General features: G+C 41.1%; 1 protein-coding gene across 1 annotated transcript; it reads left to right on the plus strand.

Annotated features, from left to right (window-relative positions):
* Nucleotides 1–1,646: 1,646 nt before the first annotated feature.
* Nucleotides 1,647–7,978, plus strand: LOC124024435 (gastrula zinc finger protein XlCGF49.1-like). Its single transcript, XM_046338329.1, has 2 exons — nt 1,647–1,828; nt 7,240–7,978. Exons 1-2 carry the CDS (start codon nt 1,780–1,782, stop codon nt 7,833–7,835), a joined length of 645 nt encoding a protein of 214 aa, XP_046194285.1. The 5' UTR covers nt 1,647–1,779; the 3' UTR covers nt 7,836–7,978.
* Nucleotides 7,979–9,900: the final 1,922 nt, after the last annotated feature.

Consider the following 9,900-nt stretch of genomic DNA (forward strand, 5'->3'; position numbering starts at 1 on the left):
GTACAGTGAAACTGCAGCTGGGAGGCTCAGTGTGAAGCAGAGAGACAGGTCTGAGTCTTGGGGTAGATTGTACAGTGAAACTGCAGCTGGGAGGCTCAGTGTGAAGCAGAGAGGCAGGTCTGAATCGGGGGGTAGATTAGACACTGAAGTAAATGCTCTTTATTTCGGATTTGGGGATTTGAAAAATGCATGAAATATTGTACTTTATTCAATGGAGTGGGTAAAACAGGAGTTTTTCTGGTGGTTGAACTAATTTCTTTACAACATAAATTATTATTATGAGGTCCCCCTCACCATTATTATTCTGGGGTCCCCCTCACCATGATAATTCTGGGGTCCCCCCTCACCATTATTATTCTGGGGTCCCCCCTCACCATGATTATTCTGGGGTCCCCCTCACCATGATAATTCTGGGGTCCCCCTTACCATGATAATTCTGAGGTCCCCCTCACCATGATAATTCTGGGGTCCCCCCTCACCATTATTATTCTGGGGTCCCCCCTCACCATTATTATTCTGGGGTCCCCCCTCACCATTATAATTCTGGGGTCCCCCCTCACCATTATTATTCTGGGGTCCCCCTCACCATTATTATTCTGGGGTCCCCCCTCACCATTATAATTCTGGGGTCCCCCCTCACCATTATTATTCTGGGGTCCCCCTCACCATTTGCAATGAGATTAGTGTAACTTGTGTGCAGCTCCTCTTTGAATGCAGTCTGGTGATATGCTTTACATTCATACTCATTACAAATCTGCACTAATCAATCAACACATGCTTTCCTTTGGACTTCTGCTAGTAATATACAACAACAAAAAACACCACATAGGTGCAGTGAAATGTGTTGTTTTACTGGGTCAGCCACAGTAGTACAGCATCCCTGGAGCAAATGAGTTCCTTGCTTAATTAAAGACACATCAACAAATCTTTCAGATGTTTTCCTGTTCCACTCTGGTATTCAAACCGCTCTAACCGTTAGGCTACTTGCCGCCCATTATTTTATTATTATGTGATGAAAGAAATTAAAAATATGAGCTTTTTTTGTCTGGAAATAAAATAAACATCGATCTCAACTGCGTTGCCCACTCCAGTCAGCAGATGGCGATCTGGGAATTTCAGGCGACGCTGCCAGTTGTGACGTATAATCTAGTGGACGGGACGTTCTTTCAACAACAACAGCTAGTCAGACACCTCGGTAGCTTTCTAGACAAAATAGTCGTTGTTTAGTTGCACCTGTGTTTTAAAAATGTGTATGTCTTATTGCTAGCTAGTTTCCCCATTTAATTTCATGTATACGTTGTTAGGTAGCTGGCTTGATAAATGAGCTTATCAATAGGCTAACGAACGCTAACTAGCTAGCTAACATCTCCGACCATGAGTTCACTGAGCTGCTCTCCTCCTGCTGAAGAAGAGGAGGTCTGCTGGACGGAGAAAGAGGGTCTGGTGAAAGAGGAGGAGGAAGAGAAAGATGTTACAATACAAAAACAAGTAGAATGTGAGGCTATTACGGTGAAAGAAGAAGAAGACTCGTTCAGAGTGAAAGAGGAAGAGGATGTTACAGTAAAAGAAGAGGAAGACTCGTTCAGAGTGAAAGAGGAAGAGGATGTTACAGTAAAAGAAGAGGAAGACGCGTTCAGAGTGAAAGAGGAAGAGGATGTTACAGTAAAAGAAGAGGAAGACGCGTTCAGAGTGAAAGAGGAGGAGGATGTTACAGTAAAAGAAGAGGAGGAAGAGAAAGAGGAGGATGCAGTTTTTGGAGTGAAAGAGGAGGCGGGTGAGATGACTGTCACATTGAAAGAGGAGGAGACAGGAGATCTGATTAAGACCCGTAAGTACTGTCTTAAAAACGGCAGCACAAACTATTGTTACTATTCTCTCATTGAAACCTCGTTGGAGGAAGTATGTTCGATATGCTTTTTACATTTGTAACACAATCCATGTTTCATAAAACCATGATAAAAGGGCCATTATAGGACTTTTTTAGACCTGTATATGCCCCCTGTCAGACTCCATGACCTCTGACCCCTCCATGATACTGACAACATCTAGTCATTATACTGTCAGACCCAATGACCTCTGACCCCTCCATGATACAGACAACATCTAGTCATTATACTGTCAGACCCAATGACCTCTGACCCCTCCAGGATACAGACATCATCTAGTCATTATACTGAAAGACCCCATGACCTCTGACCCCTCCAGGATACAGACATCATCTAGTCATTATACTGAAAGACCCCATGACCTCTGACCCCTCCAGGATACAGACATCATCTAGTATTTATACTGTAATACCTTATCACCCCTCCATGATACAGACATCATCTAGTCATTATACTGTCAGACCCAATGACCTCTGACCCCTCCATGATACAGACAACATCTTGGTGTCATTATGCTTCTTATATTGTGCTCTAATATAGAGAGTCTAGATTATGAGATGTATTTTTATATGTTAATATCTCAAAAGTAGCCTTTCTGATCCAGCTCATTTTTAGACATATATCATTTGTAACGATATAGCCTACTCTTTAAACACATGGACTCGAGGTACTTTTGAATGATATGACCCGTTTTATAAATAGAAATAGACAACTTTTATTTTTTGGTGTCTTTTATTGAGGTCTCAGTTTAATATGTTCTGGTTGTAGCGTAGCCCTGTTTTACATATATAGAGGATGTAGCGTAGCCCTGTTGTAGATATAGAGGACGTAGCGTAGCCCTGTTGTAGATATAGAGGACGTAGCGTAGCCCTGTTGTAGATATAGAGGACGTAGCGTAGCCCTGTTGTAGATATAGAGGATGTAGCGTAGCCCTGTTGTAGATATAGAGGATGTAGCGTAGCCCTGTTGTAGATATAGAGGATGTAGCGTAGCCCTGTTGTAGATATAGAGGACGTAGCGTAGCCCTGTTGTAGATATAGAGGATGTAGCGTAGCCCTGTTGTAGATATAGTGGATAAATCCATTTCAATTCAATCACGTTTTTGACAGCATCCATTTTGAGTATCCATAGAGTGTCCATAGAGTGTCCATAGAGTGTCCATAGAGTGTCCATAGAGTGTCCATAGAGTGTCCATAGAGTGTCCATAGAGTGTCTATAGAGTGTCCATAGAGTGTCCATAGAGTGTCTATAGTCTCCATAGAGTGTCCATAGTCTCCATAGAGTCTCCATAGAGTGTCCATAGAGTGTCCATAGAGGGTCCATAGAGTGTCCATAGAGTGTCCATAGTGTCCATAGATGTTTGTCCATGTAAGAAGTGGTCAGAAAGTTACTTTTTGGACCTGAATGGCAAAACATTCAGGAGATGTGGGGCGGCAGGTAGCCTAGTGGTTAGAGTGTAGGGGTGGCAGGTAGCCTAGTGGTTAGAGTGTAGGGGAGGCAGGTAGCCTAGTGGTTAGAGTGTAGGGGAGGCAGGTAGCCTAGTGGTTAGAGTGTAGGGGCGGCAGGTAGCCTAGTGGTTAGAGTGTAGAGGCGGCAGGTAGCCTAGTGGTTAGAGTGTAGGGGCGGCAGGTAGCCTAGTGGTTAGAGTGTAGAGGCGGCAGGTAGCCTAGTGGTTAGAGTGTAGGGGCGGCAGGGTAGCCTAGTGGTTAGAGTGTATGGGCGGCAGGTAGCCTAGTGGTTAGAGTGTAGGGGCGGCAGGTAGCCTAGTGGTTAGAGTGTAGGGGCGGCAGGTAGCCTAGTGGTTAGAGTGTAGGGGCGGCAGGTAGCCTAGTGGTTAGAGTGTAGAGGCGGCAGGTAGCCTAGAGGTTAGAGTGTAGGGGCGGCAGGTAGCCTAGAGGTTAGAGTGTAGGGGGAGCAGGTAGCCTAGTGGTTAGAGTGTAGGGGCGGCAGGGTAGCCTAGTGGTTAGAGTGTAGGGGCGGCAGGTAGCCTAGTGGTTAGAGTGTAGAGGCGGCAGGTAGCCTAGAGGTTAGAGTGTAGGGGGAGCAGGTAGCCTAGTGGTTAGAGTGTAGGGGGAGCAGGTGGCCTAGTGGTTAGAGTGTAGGGGGAGCAGGTAGCCTAGTGGTTAGAGTGTAGGGGGAGCAGGTGGCCTAGTGGTTAGAGTGTAGGGGGAGCAGGTAGCCTAGTGGTTAAAGCATTGGACTAGTAACCAAAAGACTGCAAGATCGAATCCCTGAGCTGGCAAGGTGAAAATCTGTTGTTCAGCCCCTGAACAAGGCAGTTAACCCACTGTTCCTAGGCCTTCATTCAAAATAAGAATTTGTTCTTAACTGACTTGTCTCGTTAAATAAATAATAGAAAATGTTCAAAGTTGACCCGTTTTGTATTCCCCACCATACCATGAGACATCCCATGTTTGAATCATGGGATACATAGCCTAGTGGTTAGAGTGTAGAGGCGGCAGGTAGCCTAGTGGTTAGAGTGTAGGGGCGGCAGGTAGCCTAGTGGTTAGAGTGTAGGGGCGGCAGGTAGCCTAGTGGTTAGAGCATTGGACTAGTAACCAAAAGATTGCAAGATCGAATCCCCGAGCTGACAAGGTGAGAATCTGTCGTTCAGCCCCTGAACAAGGCAGTTAAACCCACTGTTCCTAGGCCTTCATTCAAAATAAGAATTTGTTCTTAACTGACTTGTCTCGTTAAATAAATAATAGAAAATGTTCAAAGTTGACCCGTTTTGTATTCCCCACCATACCATGAGACATCCCATGTTTGAATCACTGGAATAGACAAACAGTTGAGTGTGATATAATTTAAAAGCTTACAAAAGGTTTGTTAAACTGTTTTATAACCCCCCCCCCTCCCAATTTTTATTTATTTTTTATTACATTTTTTACCTTTCTACCGTGCAAAATCCATGTTGTAGTTTAGACCCTACTTCACATCATCTGAGGTCCATGTTGTAGTTTAGACCCTACTTTACATCATCTGAGGTCCATGTTGTAGTTTAGACCCTACTTTACATCATCTGAGGTCCATGTTGTAGTTTAGACCCTACTTTACATCATCTGAGGTCCATGTTGTAGTTTAGACCCTACTTTACATCATCTGAGGTCCATGTTGTAGTTTAGACCCTACTTTACATCATCTGAGGTCCATGTTGTAGTTTAGACCCTACTTTACATCATCTGAGGTCCATGTTGTAGTTTAGACTCTACTTTACATCATCTGAGGTCCATGTTGTAGTTTAGACCCTACTTTACATCATCTGAGGTCCATGTTGTAGTTTAGACCCTACTTTACATCATCTGAGGTCCATGTTGTAGTTTAGACCCTACTTTACATCATCTGAGGTCCATGTTGTAGTTTAGACGCTACTTTACATCATCTGAGGTCCATGTTGTAGTTTAGACCCTACTTTACATCATCTGAGGTCCATGTTGTAGTTTAGACCCTACTTTACATCATCTGAGGTCCATGTTGTAGTTTAGACCCTACATCACATCATCTGAGGTCCATATTGTAGTTTAGACCCTACTTTACATCATCTGAGGTCCATGTTGTAGTTTAGACTCTACTTTACATCATCTGAGGTCCATGTTGTAGTTTAGACCCTACTTTACATCATCTGAGGTTTCTGCCATTGGTTGAATACAGGGAGTCATTTCAATTATACACATATAATTCATAGAATAGACCTTTCAGACCATATAATTCATAGAATAGACCTTTCAGACCATAGAATTCATAGAAAGGACCTTTCAGACCATAGAATTCATAGAATGGACCTTTCAGACCATAGAATTCATAGAATAGACCTTTCAGACCATAGAATTCATAGAATGGACCTTTCAGACCATAGAATTCATAGAATGAACCTTTCAGACCATAGAATTCATAGAATGGACCTTTCAGACCATAGAATTCATAGAATGGACCTTTCAGACCATAGAATTCATAGAATGGATCTTTCAGACCATAGAATTCATAGAATGGACCTTTCAGACCATAGAATCCATAGAATGGACCTTTCAGACCATAGAATTCATAGAATGGACCTTTTAGACCATAGAATGGACCTTTCAGACCATAGAATTCATAGAATGGACCTTTCAGACCATAGAATTCATAGAATGGACCTTTCAGACCATAGAATTCATAGAATGGACCTTTCAGACCATAGAATTCATAGAATGGACTTGTCAGACCATAGAATTCATAGAATGGACCTTTCAGACCATAGAATTCATAGAATGGACCTTTCAGACCATAGAATTCATAGAATGGACCTTTCAGACCATAGAATTCATAGAATGGACCTTTCAGACCATAGAATTCATAGAATGGATCTTTCAGACCAGGGGTGGAAAAAGTACCCAACTGTCAAACTGGAGTAAAAGTAAAGATTCCTTCATAGAAAATGACTCAAGTAAAAGTCACAGAGTGAAAGACTACTTGAGTAAAAGTCTAAAAGTATTTGGTTTTAAATATACTTTAAGTATCAAATGTAAATGAAATTCCTAAAATATACTTTTAAGTATAAAAAGTAAAAGTATAAATCATTTCACATTCCTTATATTTAGCATTTCTTGTTTTATTATTTTACAGATAGCCAGGGGCGCACTCCAACACTCAGATGTAATTTACAAACAATTTATTTGTCAGATCAGATGCAGTAAGGATGACCAGGGATGTTCTCTTGATAAGTGTGTGAATTGGACCATTTTTCTGTCCTGCTAAGCATTGAAAATGTAACAAGTACTTTTGGATGTCAAGGAAAAGTACTTAGGTAGTACTTTAAAGTATTGTTACTTAAGTACTTTGCACCTCTGCTTCAGACCACTGCAGTACATCATTGAAATTGTAATGACATTTACATTTTAACTTCTAATTACTACCACAAAGATGGCCGCCGGTCCATCCATCCGTTGAATGTCAACTTAAATGGTCCTCTCTATTCTGTTTATTTCTATGATTTCAACAGGTTTCCTATGGAGGATTGACAGTATAATTTATATATATAATTTATAACAGATATTCCCATTCAAGTCCAACATTCTCTGATGTGTGGACCTCCAACCATCTTTGTGGTTCGCTTTGGAAGTCGAAAATGTACATTTTATGACCATTTAAGAACATATTTCGACCAAAACATGACACCCATGAGAACAAGATTGGATTTGGAGCTCTACACCATTTGTTTTTACAATCTCACCAAGTTTACTTTTAATGATGTAATGTTGTGAAAACTGACCTCAGGTTGTAGTCTAGATTAAACCGCATAGGAAGACAGTTTTATCATGTGGAGGTTTCATTCAGGCCTCTCTTTTTAACTAAATACTCTGTTTGTCTTTGGCAGGAGAGAGACCAGACTCTGACAGCGGGAAGAGTCCTTCAGGGGAACCAGACCCAGAGACGCCCAAACCAGGGAGACAACACCACTGCTCGCACTGCGGAAAGAGTTTTACTAAGTTACGAAACCTAAAAGAGCATGAGAGGACACACACAGGAGAAAAGCCTTTCCAATGCTCCCAGTGTGGAAACAGTTTTAGTCAGTTAGGGAGCCTGAAAATACACACGAGAATACACTCTGGAGAGAAGCCTTACCACTGCTCCCATTGTGGATTGACTTTTACCTGGTTAGGGAGCCTGAAGTCACACGAGAGAATACACACAGGAGAAAAGCCCTACCACTGTTCCCACTGTGGAAAGAGTTTTAGGTGGTTAGAAGGCCTGACAAAGCATGAGAGGACACACACAGGAGAAAAGCCCTACCAATGCTCCCACTGTGGAAAGAGTTTTACTCAGTTGGGGAACCTGAAATCACATCAGAGGATACATACACCGGAGGAGAAGACATACCACTGTTCTAATTGTGGAAAGACATTTTCCCGGGCAGAGGACCTGAAATCACATGAGAGAATAGAGAGGCTGTGTTCTGACTTAAGTTTTTGATTGAGAATTTGTGTTTTTGTTCAAATGAAATTGTATTGTTTTATATCAAATCATTTAAAAAAGAGCTTTACTTTTGTTTTGAGTTTTTTCATCTGGAGACCTGATCATGTCTAAAATCAAATCAAAATATTGTAAAATATGTATACAAAAAAAAACGTATTAGCTTCGATTGATTGGATGCAAAATGTCAACCCTATGATGTTGTTTATTATATTATTTGCAAAAAGTAAATTAGTATATAAGTAAGTAGCCTTCCAGCACAGCCCCTAGGGTATTGTGTCATCATGGGGTATTGTGTCGTTACCGGGTATTGTGTCGTTACCGGGTATTGTGTCGTCACGGGGTATTGTGTCGTCACGGGGTATTGTGTCATTATGGGGTATTGTGTCATTATGGGGTATTGTGTCGTCATGGGATATTGTGTCGTCACGGGGTATTGTGTCATTATGGGGTATTGTGTCATCACGGGGTATTGTGTCGTCATGGGGTATTGTGTCATCATGGGGTATTGTGTCATCATGGGGTATTGTGTCGTTACCGGGTATTGTGTCGTTACCGGGTATTGTGTCGTCACGGGGTATTGTGTCATTACTGGGTATTGTGTCATTGTGGGGTATTGTGATGTCATTATGGGGTATTGTGTCATTATGGGGTATTGTGTCATCACGGGGTATTGTGTCATTACTGGGTATTGTGTCATTGTGGGGTATTGTGATGTCATTATGGGGTATTGTGATGTCATTATGGGGTATTGTGATGTCATTATGGGGTATTGTGTGTAGATTGATGAGGGGGAAAATGTATTTAATCCATTTTAGAATAAGAATGTAAAGTAACAAAATGTTGGAAAAGGGGAAGGGGTCTGAATACTTTCCGAATTCACTGTATATTTCAAATAGTATGTTGAAACAATGTCGAAATAAACATGTCTTCATTTTCACACAGTCAGAAACTATAAATAGATGTCTACATTTTACAATCAATTAGTACAAAGAGATCCTCAAATATCACATTCATTAGTAATCATCCATTACTAACTATCCATTACTAACATTCATTAGTAACCATCCATTAGTAACCATCCATTACTAACTATCCATTACTAACATTCATTAGTAACTATCCATTAGTAACTATCCATTACTAACATTCATTAGTAACCATCCATTACTAACTATCCATTACTAACCATCCATTAGTAACCATCCATTACTAACATTCATTAGTAACCATCCATTAGTAACTATCCATTAGTAACCATCCATTAGTAACTATCCATTACTAACATTCATTAGTAACTATCCATTAGTAACTATCCATTAGTAACCATTCATTAGTAACTATCCATTACTAACATTCATTAGTAACTATCCATTACTAACTATCCATTACTAACCATCCATTAGTAACCATCCATTACTAACATTCATTAGTAACCATCCATTAGTAACTATCCATTAGTAACCATCCATTAGTAACTATCCATTACTAACATTCATTAGTAACTATCCATTACTAACATTCATTAGTAACTATCCATTACTAACATTCATTAGTAACCATCCATTGTTTTGCAAAGTTGGTTCCTGTTGAAGTGTTTGGTCCTGTTTGTATTTGGTCAAACAGAAACACTCTGATGATTGGTTGACCCAATAGAACCTTCCACAATTTCAGCCAATGGCTGTAAGTTACAGCTGGGGATGAGGAACTGTGTGCAGTCGCTTGTCTGCAATTGACTTTATGATCTTTGATCAAATGGTTGTTTTTTTTAAAGTTCATGTAGGCGCAAGATGGACACTTTTTATCCCCATAATGCATCACAATTTGAAAAGGCGGTGACTTGACGAAAGTGATCCGCTCGAACGAGCCCATTGCCATAACATGTGCAAATACCTGTCCAAGCATTGTAAACTCAGTCAGGTGTCAGCAACGTCTGAGCAGAGAAACGCGCCCAAAGACTGCAGGTGGGGGGAATTTTAAGAGCTAGCCCCAACCCTTTTCAGGTGAATGAGATGGACTGAGGTGTGGCAACCAATAATGCTGTGTTCGTAACCAAGTGGGAGGT

Source organism: Oncorhynchus gorbuscha, unplaced genomic scaffold (assembly GCF_021184085.1).
Source record: "Oncorhynchus gorbuscha isolate QuinsamMale2020 ecotype Even-year unplaced genomic scaffold, OgorEven_v1.0 Un_scaffold_1853, whole genome shotgun sequence".
NCBI lineage: Eukaryota > Metazoa > Chordata > Actinopteri > Salmoniformes > Salmonidae > Oncorhynchus > Oncorhynchus gorbuscha.